Genomic DNA, 17,768 nt, shown 5'->3' with positions numbered 1-17,768 from the left:
ATTTAATTGATATTTATAGACATTCTATCCAAAAACAGCAGATTACACTTCTCACGTGCACAAGGAACATTCTCCAGGGTAGATCACACCTTGGGTCACAAATCAAGCCTTGGTAAATGTAAGAAAATTGAAATCATATCAAACATCTTTTCCGACCACAACGCTATGAGATTAGAAATAAATTACAGGGGAATAAAACGTAGAAAACACAAACACATGGAGGCTAAACAATACGCTACTAAATAACTGAGAGATCACTGAATAAATCAAAGAGGAAATCAAAAAATACCTAGAAACAAATGACAATGAAAACATGACGATCCAAAACCTATGGGCTGCAGCAAAAGCAGCTTAAGAGGGAAGTTTATAGCAATACAATCCTACCTCAAGAAACAAGAAAAACCTCAAATAAACAATCTAAACTTACACCTAAAGGAACTAGAGAAAGAAGAACAAACAAAACCCAAAGTTAGCAGAAGGAAAGAAACCATAAAGATCAGAGCAGAAGTAAATGAAATAGAAACAAAGAAAACAATAGCAAAGATCAATAAAACTAAAAGCTCGTTCTTTGAGAAGATAAACAAAATTGATAAACCCTTAGCCAGACTCATCAAGAAAAAGAGGGAGAGGATTCAAATCAATAAAATTAGAAATGAAAAAGGAGAAGTTACAATGGACACCGCAGAAACACAAAGCACCGTAAGAGACTACTACAAGCAACTCTATGCCAATAAAATGGACAACCTGGAAGAAATGGACAAATTCTTAGAAAGGTATAACCTTCCAAGACTGAACCAGGAAGAAATAGAAAATATGAACAGATCAATCACAAGTAATGAAATTGAAACTGTGATTAAAAACCTTCCAACAAACAAAAGTCCAAGACCAGATGGCTTCACAGGCAAATTATATCAAACATTTAGAGAAGAGCTAGCACCTATCCTTCTCAAGCTCTTCCAAAAAATTGCAGAAGAAGGAACACTCCCAAACTCATTCTACAAGGCCACCATCACCCTGACACCAAAAGCAGACAAAGATACTACAAAAAAAGAAAATTACAGGCCAATGTCACTGATGAATATAGATGCAAAAATCCTCAACAAAATACTAGCAAACAGAATCCAACAACACATTAAAAGGATCATACACCATGATCAAGTGAGATTTATCCCAGGGATGCAAGGATTCTTCAGTATATGCAAATCAATCAATGTGATACACCATATTAACAAATTGAAGAATAAAAACCATATGATCATCTCAATAGATGCAAGAAAAGCTTTTGACAAAATTCAGCACCCATTTATGATAAAAACTCTCCAGAAAGTGGGCATAGAGGGAACCTACCTCAACATAGTATAGGCGATATACGACAAACCCACAGAAAACATCATTCTCAATGGTGAAAAACTGAAAGCATTTCCTTTAAGATCAGGAACAAGACAACGATGTCCACTTGCTGCTGTTATTCAACATAGTTTTGGAAGTCCTAGCCATGGCAATCAGAGAAGAAAAAGAAATAAAATGAACATAAATTGGAAAAAAAAGAAGTAAAACTGTCACTGTTTGCTGATGACACAGTACTATACAAAGAGAATCCTAAAGATGCCACCAGAAAACTACTAGAGCTAATCAATGAATTTGGTAAAGTTGCAGGATACAAAATTAATGCACAGAACTCTCTTGCATTCCTATACACTAACAACGAAAGATCAGAAAGGGAAATTAAGGAAACAATCCCATTCACCATTGCAACAAAAAAAGTAAAATATCTAGGAATAAATCTACCTAAGGAGGTAAAAGACTTGTACTCAGAAAACTATAAGACACTAATGAAAGAAATCAAAGCTGACACAAGCAGATGGAAAGATATACCATGTTCTTGGATTGGAAGAATCAATATTGTCAAAATGACTAAACTACCCAAAGCAATCTACAGATTCAGTGCAATCCCTATCAAATTACCAGTGGCATTTTTTACAGAACTAGAACAAAAAATCTTAAAATTTGTATGGAGACACAAAAGACCCCGAATAGCCAAAGCAATATGGGGGGAAAAAAACAGAGCTGGAGTAATCAGGCTCCCTGACTTCAGACTATACTACAAAGCTACAGTAACCAAGACAATATGGTACTGGCACAAAAACAGAAACATAGATCAATGGAACAAGATAGAAAGCCCAGAGGTAAACCCATGCACCTATGGTCAAGTAATCTATGACAAAGGAGGCAAGGATATACAATGGAGAAAAGACAGTCTCTTCAATAAGTGGTGCTGGGAAAACTGGACAGCTACATGTAAAAGAATGAAATTAGAACACTCCCTAACACCATACAAAAAATAAACTCAAAATGGATTAAAGACCTAAATGTAAGACTGGACACTATAAAACTCTTAGAGGAAAACATGGGAAGAACACTCTTTGACATAAATCACAATAAGATCTTTTTTGACCCACCTCCTAGAGTAATGGAAATAAAAACAAAAATAAACAAATGGGACCTAATGAAACTTAAAAGCTTTCACACAGCAAAGGAAACTATAAACAAGACGAAAAGACCACCCTCAGAATGGGAGAAAATATTTGCAAATGAATCAGTGGACAGAAGATTAATCTCCAAAATATATAGACAGCTCATGCAGCTCAATATTAAAAAAACAAACAACCCAATCCAAAAATGGGCAGAAGACCTAAATAGACATTTCTCCAAAGAAGACATAAAGATGGCCAAGAGGCACATGAAAAGCTGCTCAACATCACTAATTATTAGAGAAATGCAAATCAAAAGTACAGTGAGGTATCACCTCACACCAGTTAGAATGGGTATCATCAGAAAATCTACAAACAACAAATGCTGGAGAGGGTGTGGAGAAAAGTGAACCCTCTTGCACTGTTGGTGGGAATGTAAATTGATACAGCCACTGTGGAGAACAGTATGGAGGTTCCTTAAAAACAACTAAAAATGGAATTACCATATGACCCAGCAATCCCACTACTGGGCATATACCCAGAGAAAACCATAATTCAAAAAGACACATGCACCCCAATGTTCATTGTAGCACTATTTACAATAGCCAGGTCATGGAAGCAACCTAAATGCCCATTGACAGACGAATGGATAAAGAAGATGTGGCACATATATATATAATGGAATATTACTCAGCCATACAAAGGAAGGAAATTGGGTTATTTGTAGAGACGTGGATGGACCTAGAGACAGTCATACAGAGTGAAGTAAGTCAGAAAGAGAAAAACAAATATCGTATATTAATGCATATATGTGGAATCTAGAAAAATGGTACAGATGAACCAGTTTTCAAGGCAGAAATAGAGACACAGGTGTAGAGGACAAACGTATGGACACCAAGTGGTGAAAGCAGGGTTGGGGGTGGTGGTAATGGGATGAATTGGGAGATTGGGATTGACGTATATATACACCAATATGTATAAAATTGATAACTAATAAGAAAATTAGTTGTATAAAACTAATTTTATAAAACTGTATAAAAAAAATAAAATTCTGTATAAAAAAAAACCTCAAAAAATAGCCTTTGAATACCTTCAAAAGTATTATAAATAAAGAGTTAGATTTATACCTATGTTTAAATCCCAGTTCCTGGATGTAATCTACAGAGTAACAGTAGTATTTTCTTTTTTTAAACTCTATTTGAGGAAATATATTACAGATAAACAAAGTCAATGAATAAAACCCAAATTAAAATTGATTGAAAAATCTCTACTTTTTCTCCTTGTTATTTATTCTTTCTGTTAATATTGAATTTCTTCTGCTTAATAACCAGAGAAAAATAGTATATAAGTATGCAGTTTGGTCCTGTGTCATGCTGGCCATAAATTGCCTATTTTGTGAATCTGCTATCTGCGTTACTTTCGGAAATCATCTTGAAGTTAGCATATATATTTTTAAGTCTTTTAAATATATGCCCCATTTTCTTATGTTTCTAATTATGAGTGATTATTTATTACGTGACATATCCTTGGATAATTCGTATTTCTTGTGTAAATTAGACTGACTACTCAAAACACATGGGCAACATAATACCCTCAATTATTTCTGTGCACACAAAATACTTCCAAAACCAGAAAAAGAGATCATTTCTAGAAATGCCATGAATTAATTGGAGCATGGCTGTAATTAGGGGTGTGTGTATGTGAGTGTGAGTGTGTGTGTGTATGTGTGTATGAAAACAAATATCTTTTTACCCATTTCTGTCGCTCCTATTCATGACTGAAGTTCCACGTTTTCCTTTAGTATCATTCCCTTTCAGCCTGAACAAGCTATGTTAGCATTTCTTTTAGAGCAGATCTCCTGGTGACAAATACTCTCAGTTTTCCTTAATCTGAAAATGTCTTCTTTTTGTCTTCATTCCTGAAGGATGTTTTCACAGGATATAGAATCCTGGGTTCATAGTTCTTTCCTTTCATAACTTTAAAGATGTTTTTCCAGCTATTCTGGTCTTCACCATTTGTGATGAAAAATATGTGGTAATTCAGAGTTGTCCCCCTGTGTGTAATGTGACATTCTCTCTCTGCTTTTGGAGTTTTTCTTTATGTTAGATTTCCAGCCGGTTGGTTATTCTGAGTCTCTTGTGGTTTCTTCAAGTTCATCCTTTTTAGGTTTGCTGAGCGTATTGAGTGTGTAAATTATGTCTTAAACAAATTTGGGGAATTTTTAGCTATCATCCAAATATTTTTCTGGACCACTCTCTCTTTCCTCTCTTTCGGTAAGTCTAATGACATAAATGACACAAACGATGGCCTTGATCCTTTGATCTCAGACCTGAGAGCCGATGAATTTTTTCAATCTTTAGCCCTCTGAGAGTCCAAGTCCATAATTTCTGTTAATCTCTTCAAGTTACTGGCTCATTTCTTTGTCATCTCTATTCCACTATTGAGTCCATCAAGTGAATTTTAAATTTCAGATATTGTATTTTTTCAATTCTAAATTTTTTATTTCTTGCTCGTTTCTTTTTCTATTTCTATGCTGACAGCTTCGAGCTCTCCATTTTAAGATTATTTACCTTGACCTCATGGAGTGTGGTTGTAAGGGTTGTTTTAAAGTCATTTTCTAATAATTCCAACATCTGGGTAATTTCAAGGTTGACTTCATTGTCTTTTCTCTTGAGAATTGGTCAGATTTTCCTGGTGTTTTCTATGCCAAGTAATTTGGAATTATATCCTGGTCATTTTGAATATTGTGTTATGAATCATTGGGTCATCTTAAAATCCTCTGGATAATGTTGATTTTTTTTCCCCTTTGTTTCTGTGTTTTAGCAGGCAATCTGGTTGGTTTCAGCTCACAAGCTTTGTCTCACTTTCTGTGGCTGGTGGTTCCAATGTCAGTTCAGTTCTCAAACCTTTGCTTTTCTATTTGGGTCTGCTTTGTGCACGTACCCCTCAGGGGTTGGTCTGGGACCTGTGTGGTTCTTTGTATCGTAGTTCAGTTCTGAAAGCTCTTTTGGGTCTGTTCCACACATGTGTAGCTTGAGGGTGAGACCAGGACTTGTACTGGTTTATAACAGAATTAGAGGATCCCCCTCTGGGTCTCTTCTCACCAAGATTTCCCCTTTAGTCTTTAGCTCTTGGGACCCCTTCCCCCAGTTCCTCTGGTCAGAGAGATAGAACGGGGTGGAGGAGACTTTAGATGCCTTCAGGGCAGCAGCAGCTTTGCAACCAGGACAGTCTTTGGAAGCAGGATCAGGAGGGAAAAAAAGGTTTTGAAAGAGTATATATCTGATGGTATTACACTCCAACTAATTAATTCAGTCTTATTATTAGTTAGCAAGAAGTTATGGGGTTGGAATAGGATAGATACAACAAGGTCCTACTGTATAGCACAGGGAACTATATTCAGTACTATCTTGTAATAACCTGTAATGGAATCTTAAAAAGAGTATATACAATGTAAAAAATTAATCAACTAATTAAGTTTTCTATGTTTTAAAAAAAGAATCTTATATTAGGCAACTTTATCCTTCAAAAACACAAAAGAAAGAAGTAACAGAGGAAATGAGGGGGAAAAAATGTATGACATACAGGAAAAAAATAGCAAAATGACAAAAATGTATCCTTATCAGTAGTTATTTTAATATAATTGGATTAAACTCTCCAATGAAAGGTAAAAGGAGTAGAATGTATAATAAAACATGACCCAATTATATGTTGTCTACAGGAGATTTACTTAAAATCCGAAGACAAAGTTGGTTGAAAGTGAAGGGATGGAAAAAGATATTCTATGCGAATAATAACCAAAAAAGTGCTGAGGTGGCTGCATTAATATTAGACAAAATGTATTTTAAGTAAAAAACTGTTACAAAGAAGGACATCATATATTGATAAAAGGTCAGTTCAAGAAGATGTAACAATTATAAACATATACTCAGCAAACAACAGAGCCCCAAAATATATGAATCAAACATTGGCAGACTTGAAGGGAGAAATAGACAATTCTACAATAATAATTGGATACTTCAGTAGCCCACTTTCAATACTGGAAAGAACATCTAAATAGAAGAATGATAAGGAAAAAGAAGACTTGAACAAAACTATAAACCAACTAGACCTAACAGATAAATATGAAATTCTTCACTCAGCAACAGGAGGATACCTATTCTTCTCAAGTTTACATGGAACATGCTCCAGGATAGACCATATGTTAGACCATGGAAAAATTCTCAAGAAATTTGAAAAGATTGAAAGCATATAAAGTATCTTCTCAAAGTACAATAGAAAGAAACTAAGACATTAATAACAGAAGGAGAATTGGAAATATGGAAATTAAACAATGCATTCTTAGGCACCAGTGGGTCAAAGAGCTAATCACAAGGGCAATTAAAGAATACTTAGAGACAAATGGAAACAAAACATAACATACCAAAACTTACTGGATGCAGCGAAAGCAGTGATCACAGGGGAATTTATAGCTGTAAACAACTGTATCAAAAAAGAATGATCTCAAATCAATACCCTAGATTTACACCTTAAGGAGCTAGAAGGAGAAGGGCAAACTAAACTGCAAACTAGCAGAATGAAGGAAGCAACAGAGATGAGAACAGAGCTAAATGAAACAGAGAATAGAAAAACAATAGTGAGAATCAACAAAACCAAAAGTTGGTTCTTTGAAAAGATCGACAGAATTGACAAACCCTTGGCTAAACTCATAAATCAAAAGTGAGACAAAATGAGACATTTTAGTTATATTTGTATTTATGTTTATGACATTTTAGACCTTTAAGCTTCAATTTTTAGGGTAATTACTTGTTCTTTTCAGGACTTCCAGCTGATTGAATCAGCCTGCCCAGATCATCACGGAAAATATCTTTATTTAGTAAAGTCAGTTCATTACAGACTTTAATCTGTTCAGATGTTTGATTAGACTGACACATTGACAAAACCATTTACAATACAGTTTTGGTTGCTAATTTAAGTTGTATCTTGTTTTCTATCTGATTATTGCCAACGCAGAGGAGCTATATTTATTTTTGCAAGATGATATTGCATCTGAATCATTTTTGTGTATTTTTTTCTAATAGTTGGTCTGTGGATTGTTTGACATTCTATATTGATGATGATGTCATCTGCAAATAATTCCATTTGATCGTATTATCTGCAGATAATTCTAGTTATTACAACTCTTCTTTCTTTTTCTTACCTTATAACACTGGCCAGTACAACCAGTGATATAAGTGGCAAGGGTATCAAGTGTCCTTGATGGTTCTCTGATATTAATACGACTGTGTCTAAAATTCCACCATAAACAGGATATTTGCTTTAGTTATGGCGTAAATTCTTTATTATCTTTTTCTTTTTCTTTTTTGGCTGCATTGTGTCTTCATTGCTGTGCGTGGGCTTTCTTTAGTTGCGGTGAGCAGGGGCTACTCTTCGTTGCGGTGCGCGGGCTTCTCATTGCAGTGGCTTCTCTTTGTTGCAGAACACGGGCTCTAGGCGCGTGGGCTTCAGTAGTTGCGGTGTGTGGGCTCAGTAGTTGTGGTTCGTGGGCTCTAGAGTGCAGGCTCAGTAGTTGTGGTGCACGGGCTTAGCTGCTCCGCGGCATGTGGGATCTTCCCGAACCAGAGATCGAACCTGTGTACCCTGCATTGGCAGGCAGATCCTTAACAACTGCGCCACCAGGGAAGTCCCAATTCTTTATTATCTTAACGATATTTCCTTCTATTCCTAGTTTTCTGAGTGTTGTATTATTTTACCATAAATAGATTTTGAACTTAATGAGATTCTTATTCCATATCCATTAAGAAAATTATCATATCAGCCTACCAGTGTATGACTTATCCTTACAGATTTGTTACTATTAAGCCACATTTCTTTTTCTGCAATAAATACTAGCTTATTGTGATGTATTGCATTTTACCTTGCTATTTCAGTTAGTGAGCAAGTATGTTTTTCAAATAATTTGTGTCTATATTCATAAGTAAAATGGGCTTATAGATTCCTTTCTTCTTCTAGCTTTATTTAATTTTGAAATTAAACTTACTCTAAATTGTAAAATGTTTTAAGCAACTTTCCTTCTTTTCCTACTCTCTGGAACTATTTTTACAAGGCAGGGATTATCTGTTTCATCAAAGTTGGCAGAACTCCCTTATAAAACTTTCTGGACCAGAGGCTTTCTAGTGGTTCCGTTTTGTGGTAACATATCCTGTGATACATAGGAAAGCATCTTTCTTTCATGTCGCATTTTTAATCAGTGTTAATTATATAATTTTACAAAGGGAATAAGATGCTTTTAGCTTTAGACTAATAATTAAGAGAGTCATTGTTACACTTCATATTCTTTTGAGTCAGTCTACGCAATAGTTTATGTAGAAACGTGTTCTATGTGGACTGGTACGAAGGTCAGAATGAGTGTGGTCATCTCAGGATCGCTCATAATCTCTGTGTTTTTCTTCCCAGGACACACAGGACGGTTGTTAAAGTCTCTGTGCTTCACCAGTTTTTCCTTCCTGTTGCTGCATATAATTTTCCACATCACGTTGGCAAGTCTGGAGGCACAGCACCGCATTGCACCTGGTTACAACTGTGAGTATGATGGTGGCTTTTTAAAATATTACGTACGTGAATAACAAAGCTATGTGTCATAACGCTTATAGAAACCTAGGCAATGATGACATTACAAAATTCGTGGCAATTTTTGGCCATTTGTCAATCTAATACACTATAAATACATTCCAAGAAATTTATATACCTAGACAATGGGGTAATGTGAACAACTTAATTCATGCATCTTCAACATATATTAGATATTAAACTGTGATCGGTATGTAAGACATTATGCTTGGGTGTAGTCTAAAAAAAAATCAAGATTTACGTACAGACCCTGGAGCCTCCACTATGGCTGGTGAGATGAGACATGTACAATATCTAACATGATAAATAAGAGTATAAACGTCAAATAAATACTACAGTGACTTCAGGCTTATTGTAAAGCATAATGTAAGATTTTGTATATCTTTATGGGAAAAATGTGAATGACACAGATAGTTTCTTTTTAAAACTGGGAGGTTTTTTTGCTATTCATAAGGAAATGATATATCTTATACACATTATATTTTGAGGTTTTGATCTGAAAACGTCGACACATATATGCTTTATCTAGGTAGGATCATCTTTCCAGAATTAACCTACCATTGGATAAATTCTACTTCCATTTTTGTAGAATGTGTGATTGTCATTTGAAAAAAACAGAAGCATTTCAAGTAGATGGAATACAATCCACATGTTTTAAGTGAATATTTGAAATAGACTAAAATAATAGTTTTTAAATGGTCAGTTTTTCACTGAGGAACCCGTTTGTAGGTTTGAAATTTCCTGATCTTTCATAAGTGCTAGCACAAGTGAAATGAAGCAAACCAACCATTCCCTGTAAAATAAAGGCCAGATCAAAATTCTTCATGGATCAAATAGTATTAACATAAATGTAGTGAGAGATTCTTTAGTAAAATCCGTAGTCATAAATTATTCACTATACCTCACGGTGTAACTTTTAGAGAGCTAAACTTTACAGAACTAAAGTGAGCATTCATTCTGTCCATTTTATTGAGTGCTGAGTTCCTTGGATAATAGTGCCTATCAAAATGATTCTTGATTTAAGATCTGATGATTTAAGATATGGTTATTATTTTTTTAATTGAGATATAATTCATATACCATAAAGTTCACCCATTTAAGGAACACAGTTCAGTGGTTTTTGGGTTGTGCAACCATCACCACTATCTAATTCCAAAACCCTTTCATCACCCCAGAAAGAAACCCTGCACCCATGAAGTTATTCTTCTTTCCCTCTCCATGCATCCCTACGCAACCACTAATTTACTTTCTGCCTCTAGTAGATATACCTGCTCTGGACATTTCATCCAAACAGAATTAAGTGATATGTGACCTTTTGTATCCAGCTTCTTTCACTCAGCATAATGTTTGCAAATTTCATCCATGTTGTAGCCTGTGTTAGGACTTCATTCCTTTTCATGGCTGAATAATATTCCATTGTTAAGATGGGGTTTTAATGCTTGATAAAAGTCACATCATTATTAAAAACTTGATAAAATAAAATGTTTAAATAATGATACTTAAGTTATATTATTATAATGATAAAAAGGATTTATTACATTTGGCCAGATTCAAGTCTCTTTGGACTTAGTAGAAATGTTAGCAATGATAGTTTGTATTGCTTCTTAATCAAAAATTTGGGTAGTTCTTAATCAGGCATTCCTAGGGCCAGAAGGAAGGATTTTTAACCATAAGTGTTGTCTGAAAGCTTGCCACCTTCCCAAAAATGAAAGCTGAATTTGAAGAAAAATAGATAGGTAGGTATAAGAGGGAGAACATGGAAAAATTATTTGATGCATCACATCCAGATGAGATTCCATACCCAATTATATAATGTTATATATATAATAATGTTTTGATGTCAAAATTTTACTTACTTTCTCTTGAGTAATAATTCAGACCACTGCAATGTAGAAAATAAAATATTATCTTTTGTTTTAAAAAAAGACTATTTCATGAATAATGAGTTCTCTTTATCACTGAAAGTATTTCATCACAGAATATATTACAACTCATCAGATTTTTCAAATTTGAGCTTATAAACATACAGCTTGCCAGTGTCTGCAGATACTTTTAGGTGCTGAGTGATGCCGTGGAAAGGACTGTGCTGGAGGGGGCCTAAATTAGGGTGTGAGCACATCGTTTCTTCCAATCCACAGTCTATGTCTTTCTATTTTTATTCGAAATAACATTTTCAATAATTCTATAAAGGTGAAAGCAAAAAATGTAATGTGAAATGTTAAACCGTTTTCCATTTTCCACATTTACAAACGAATGTACTGTGGGGTCTCTCCTATAAGGCATAGGCAGAGACAGAAAGACATACAAACTTAAAGTACACACACACACACACACACACACACACACACCACATGCTTACACACGCACCACATATGCAAACACCACACACATGCAGACACACAACACACACACATGTACACACCACACACACACCATGCACACACATAAACACACCCCACATATGCACACACCACACACATGCAGACACACCACACACACACACACACACACACACACAAATCACACCACATATGCACACACACAGAAGCTCATTCTTGAGTTATCTGCTCCTTCCCAGGCAAGAATCCATATTACTTAGACCCTTTGGATGGAAGATGAAGAGGTCTGTCTTCCTCAGTTGTGGAGGATGGAGACCAGTCAGATCTGGCCTCTTGACATGCCTCTTCCTGGTCATTTCTTGCAACCCAATCTTGGAGAGCTAGACCTGCCTTTCCTAACCTCCCAGCCAAATATGTGGGCTTCCACACACTGTGTTTCCCTAGATCATTTTATTCATGCACAGCTTCCCTCCACTACCCTCTTCATGGCGATGTGTCTTGAACACATCTAAGTCTATTGTACTGCCTTCCTTCCTTTTTGACGTCCCCATATAAAAGCTCTATTGTGTTCCACCCGAGCCAATATAATGAAAATCATAACAGTAAACTTTATTCCTAACAAGTTAAATTCCAATTTGAAATTTATTTCCACAAAAGTGAACGTTCCAATGTGAAGTTCCAATATTTTTGAAGTCACCGCAGAGAAGGGAGATGCAAAAGAATGAGTTAGAAAAGGGATTTGAGTGCCATAGGCACCTTGAAGGTGAGTCTACATAGAGAAATCATCAATTTCTTCTAAAAAACGGGTGATGCTGCAACAGCATTGGCTCACAAGGTCTACATATTTTTTTGGTTCAGCTTCATGTGCAGTGTTTCAAAGCAATACATTCTTGAAAAGGGATAAAAAAGCAGAGCAAACAAACTTGAGTTTTGCAAACTAGTTTAGTCCAAGATTGACACAAACCACGTTTTCAGCCTGGAGCATTTTTTAACGATCAAGTTATATAAACTCTTGAAAAACCCCGTCTGCGTGGTAATGGAAACACTGACTTTTCATTTCTGGCTGACTTCGCCTCACTCGTGTTATTGTTTCTCCAGCATTTGGAGTTTTGATTACACCATCCGAGTTGTAAACACAAACTCCGCTATTTTGATATCCCACATTTGAAGTTTAGCCTTTTTTTTTTTTTTTTGGCATCTGTAGAGGTAAAGTAGCAAAACTTCAAATAAAAAGACACAAAGTGCCTGGCCGGCTGTGTTGTGCCTTCTGAATGCTTTCTCTGTCTGTGAGACTTTGTCAAATTAAAATGAAGGAATCCAGACAGGTCCGGGTTCCTCATCTTACTCAAGTGGTCTTCAGACTCCAAACCACCAAGCGCTCATTTATATGAGTTTAATTTGGATTCCCTAACGACTCCTCTCCCCGTTTAAAACTCATATACCCTCACCCAAGTTCTGGCAAAAGCTCCCAGGATCCCTCAGGAATCTGAGATGTGTGTTTGGGGGACAGCAGTAGCATTTATAAACATTGAGCCATTGAAAGTTCTTTCCCCCCAGAGCCCTGTGAATAGTCACTGGCAGTAGTAAATGCTGTTTCAAATCAACCCAGTTAGTGCTTGACCAGCTGGCGCATTTGTTAAAGATGCTATTGTGCAGAAGGGGACCCTACCACCCCTCCCCCTTCACTTCCAAAACGGTGCTTTCACAGGTAAGTGAGGAAATCCATGGGGCAGGGGCACCTCTGTGAATTTTCCTCAAACGTGTTGTGCCGCTTACTAAAATATTTTCATTCTGTCAAAACTATACTGTTTCAATCAATGTAAACCTGGCTTCAATTATGTCACTACAGAGCCCATAGAAGTAGTCTGTTCACCTCAGTGGCGGACCTGTGGCGCTTTTGGTGGAATTGCAGGGCCAGTCTGCATGCTGGGGCTGTGCCGAAGCAGGCTGTTGATTGAAAGAAACTTTTGAGCTCAAAACTATGAAGGGAAGATTTGCGGTGATAGTAGCTACTACGTATAGAGCACCTAGTATAGGGTCACTGTATCCCTTTTCCGATTAATGACTCCTTTTTTCTTGTTACAAATTGGCTCCAATATCCTTTGAGTAGGGCACTCCATACACATCACCCCATTCCACTTAGGGTGGGTCGGGCTGTGCAGGCAGGGCCTGAGGAGATGAGTGGCCACCCTCTTCCAGGCTGGATCCGGCTGGAGACCGGGACTCATCTTATTCCTCCACATAGGGCTGTGCCTTCTTATGGTCTCTCTTCTCCAGGGAGTTGCCTTTCTCTTGTATAAATGCAGTGCCCAGTCTGCACTCGGGGTTGAGGCGGGGATGAGGATGAGGCTGGAGGAGGTGGGAGGAGGGTGGCGTTGAGGACAATGATGAAAAGATGGGCTCAGAGGGTGAGTGAGTGGCCCGGAGCTACCGCTGGTCTGAGCTGGGATCTTTCCTGCTCTTTCCTCCTCTCGTGGAACCCCTTATTTATCATCTGTTTAGGATTATTTTCTCCACTGCACTTCCTAGGACTTTGGAGTAGTGCAGTTTCAAAGGGTTTAAATAAGAGTTTCTGGTATTCAGTCCATGGTTTTCTATTGTTTGGAGATTTGTCCTTATAAAGAATTGTGTCTTTTCTTTGCTTCATTCAATTGCTGGACTCATCATTAGATCTGTTTCCCCCTGAGGGTCAGACCCCTCAAATCAGCAGTTTTCTCCCCCCTGTAGGGGGAGGAGCACCTAGAGTTCCAACTTTTCTCATCCTGAGAGCACAGAAGACTTGGCCCAGGAGCCACTGACCACGAGGTTATTCTAGGCCTTGATGGTACTTTATTCTACTGCCTTTCTGTCCTCAAAACACTAGGGTTCCAATGTCCAGACCCAGCATCTGAAACCTCAACAGGTGACAAGAAGACTCAGGGCCAGGCGTGGGCCTGGCGGGTCGGCACCCCACCCCAATGATGGTGGGGTGGGTGCGCAGTGAGCCCCTCCCTAGATGCTCTGCTTTCCAGAACCCAGGCCGACTGGTCTCTGGGCGCACATAGTGGGAACCTCCATCCCCTCATGGTTCATCATTAATTGTGCAGGTTGTAGATGGGGACCCCTAGATTTGCAGAGTCACCTGGGGAGTCCACCCTCCTAAAAATAAGTAAGTCCATGGTCTAAGGAAATTCTTTATGTTTATTTTTTCACTGGACACAGTACGGAGGAGGCAAGAGCTAATACTTATGAAACGAGAGACAAAAATACTCAGTAGGAACCTCGCTCTGAGACATTTTTTGGTCCCTTTCTGGGGTCTGTGTCCTTGTGAGCGCTGACCCGGGGCCTCCGGGAGGTGGGTTTAGGAGGGTCTGGCTTCCTCTCGGTCCTGTCATGCTCCCTTCCTCTGCCAGCTTCCTGAAAGCAGAATCTGCCCCAAGATACAACAATTAAAAAAAAAAAACCTGGATGAAATTGTCAATTTCCTCCTGGCCCTCTGTGCCAGGATGAGGACCACAGTCTACTTTTCTCTTAACAAAAGTAGTTTAAAAGCATCTGGATCATATATACACCTTCTGATCACATATATAACCAGAGAAATTAGCCTTAAGTGTTATTTCCCGCAGCCCGGGTAATGGAGACGGATTGCCGTTTCCATCCACTGCCCACGAATGCACGTGTCCACCGGGAGGGAGCCTGGACGTCTAGCAGGCGGGCAAGGCTCCTCGGTCTGGGCCTGATCTGTGATCAGTAGACCTGGGTGGAGAGCATGGCTGAAAGGGAACTCTGGTAACCTGATGCTGTCAATGTTCCTGGAATGATGAATGCAATTAGTTTTTACTGCCCAGGGCAAGGGGGCGAATTGGGATGGGGGCACCATGGGGAAGAGAAACCCCATCAGGGTGAAAGTCTCGTAGGCCAGGGCTGGTTGGTACCTTGATTCACTTGGAGTGATAGTCGTAGAGTGACATATACTTTATCATCATTTTTCCAATAGAGCCTCTCATTTTATGGTAGAAACATTTTTCATGAGAATTTTTATACTATCCAATATATGAGTGCATTTAGGATCTCAGGTGACTGTGGGTAAGTTACTCATCTCTGTGCCTGAGTTTCTTTGACTGTAAATGAAGGTGATGGTGGTCACTGTCTCACAGGGCTGCTGTGAGGGTTGAGTTAATACAGGCCATGCACTTGGCACAGTGCCTGCCCTGTAGCAAGTGCTCAGTGACTATAAACTATTATTACTGTTGTTGTTAATGTTTCTATTATTATTAGAGGAGTAATATTTCTTGCCTAAAATCACACACAGCAACAACGGGGCAGAAATAATCCAGAACCAAATTATACACAGTCATGTGGGTAAAACTTGGAAATTATGAAATGTGCAAAACTTACGTGATACCAAATAATTCTCTGTGACCAACTTTATCTCAGTTTCTTACTAATTCTGTTATTGGGGGGTTTGTTCTGTGCTGTGTGGTTGAGATCCGGGGTAATGGTGAGATGGCTCTAGCTGGAAGGTGGTGTCAGTGACAGGGTCATAGTGACACCCACCCTCTGCCAGTGCTTTTTTCTCTCCCTCAGTAACTTCCCTACCAGGAACTCACCCCTGCTCCGGGGCTGGGAATCCCATTCCCTCTTCTCCCTGAAAGCTTGTCCTCCACGCCCTGCCCTTCAGCACAGCGGAATATATAATCACTATATTCTTCACTATTTATCACGCTTTCCATATTATAGAATTTTAGAAGCAAGAGACAAAGGATGAAAAAGTAAGGAAAAGAAGAAACTAACATTTGTTGCTGTAAAGTCAACCAGCACTTTGCTCACACGATCTCACTTTAATCCTGACTGGCTCTCACCACCACCCTCCTGATTGGGGGTGAGGACCAGAGACAGAAAGTGTCTTCCCTTAGGTCACTCAACTAGCAGCAGGATTTCAAATCGAGGTATCCTTGCTCCACGGGCATCACGCGGCCTCCTAAGGTTGCTGGGGAAAACTTTATGGCGAAATCGGGCTTTGGTTGATTAGATTGTGAGGGCTCGGTAAGAGTAAGGTACACACATTTGGAAGCTGTGCCGGGTGAAAGGATAATTAATCTGATATACCAGCTCCAGGTGAAGTATTCGTGGTTCGCAGTGACTTAGTAACTTCACTTGGTGAGGATATTGGCCTCCCAGAATATCTTTCCCCGTAAGAGTGAGCAATGCGGCCATGGCAGGGTCACGTGTGCCGTGGGGAATGCCTGGGTCAGGGCCTTCCTGCTCCCCAAACTCTAAGCATCGGGCATGGAACTTTTCATGCTGAGTTATAATCCCTGATTCAATAGATAATCCCTAATGTCTATTCTCCCATTAGCCTATGATCAGATTGAGCGGAGGGTTTGTCGGGTGTCATTTTTTGTGACCTGAGCGTCTACTGCAGTGGTCCATGGATAGAATCCTGCCCCCAAATTGTTTGAAGAGTGAATAAGTGAATTAGTAGCAGCAGAAAAGGAAACGAAAGGGTGAAATCAGATGACTCCCTTGTTTGAGGACCGCTTTTCCATGGGTCCTCACCTTCCAGTCTGTGAGAGCAGCTCCAGGGCAGGGACGTCCGTCCTCTCTCTATGGTTGTCACCATTTCCCTTCTTTTCAATTCATGAGGAAGTAGGAGAAGGACACGCCCACTTGAAGGCTTTTATTTCTCTTTAAAAATGATATATCAGGTAAAGTTACCTGGTGTTGATTTCCTTTGCAAAAGGAAACTTGGATTTCCATTTGGATTTGGGGATGTCAGGAGTGAAAATATGAAAGACAAAGCTGGCCTTAGAAGTAGCGAGGAGGGGAGAGGAGGAAGGAACTGGGAGCGGGGTGGGCCTCATTAATAGCTGGGTTCAGAGGCAAGACGCTTCCAGTGAATAATACCCGTGGCATTCGCCTTGGGCCCCTCTGCTCCACACCCCACGTTCACCGAGCCTTCTGTAAGATCCAGGAAATTTAAGATGATTTGGGATCGACTGTGTTTGCTTAAATAACAATTTCCCTACCCTCAATTTCATGATGCAGCATTTCTAGTGTAAATTATTTACCATAAAAGCTCTAAGGCAAATCTCTGTGGTGCGGGAGTAATCTTAACCTCAAAAAGGCTAGGCGGACAACATAAAGCTCTAACTGTGTGTTGTCAAAGGCCCGGTATGATGCAAGGATCATTCAAGGGCATTGTGGAGGTAGCACAGCTGGGCCAGGAATAGTCCTGCCATTCCCGAAAGTATTAACTTCATGACACAGTTGAGTTATTCTTCAGACTTACAGAACTGGTGTATATTTTAGGAATTAGGTATGTGGATTCATAAATAAAACACATTTC

At 38.7% G+C, this 17,768-nt stretch overlaps 1 protein-coding gene across 5 annotated transcripts in view; it reads left to right on the top strand.

The window, feature by feature from the left end:
- The window catches only part of PIEZO2 (piezo type mechanosensitive ion channel component 2), a 344,750-nt gene that overhangs the window by 119,004 nt on the left and 207,978 nt on the right, over positions 1–17,768 (top strand). For all 5 annotated transcript variants that reach the window (XM_082354794.1, XM_082354793.1, XM_082354795.1 and 2 more), the window contains exon 3: positions 8,928–9,053. In XM_082354794.1, the coding sequence (XP_082210920.1) occupies positions 8,928–9,053 (126 nt within the window). The remainder of the gene's footprint in view (positions 1–8,927; positions 9,054–17,768) is intronic.

Source organism: Balaenoptera borealis (assembly GCF_965194805.1).
Source record: "Balaenoptera borealis genome assembly, chromosome: 14".
In the NCBI taxonomy this organism is placed as follows: domain Eukaryota; kingdom Metazoa; phylum Chordata; class Mammalia; order Artiodactyla; family Balaenopteridae; genus Balaenoptera; species Balaenoptera borealis.
This window is presented reverse-complemented; position numbering and strand designations above follow the sequence as displayed.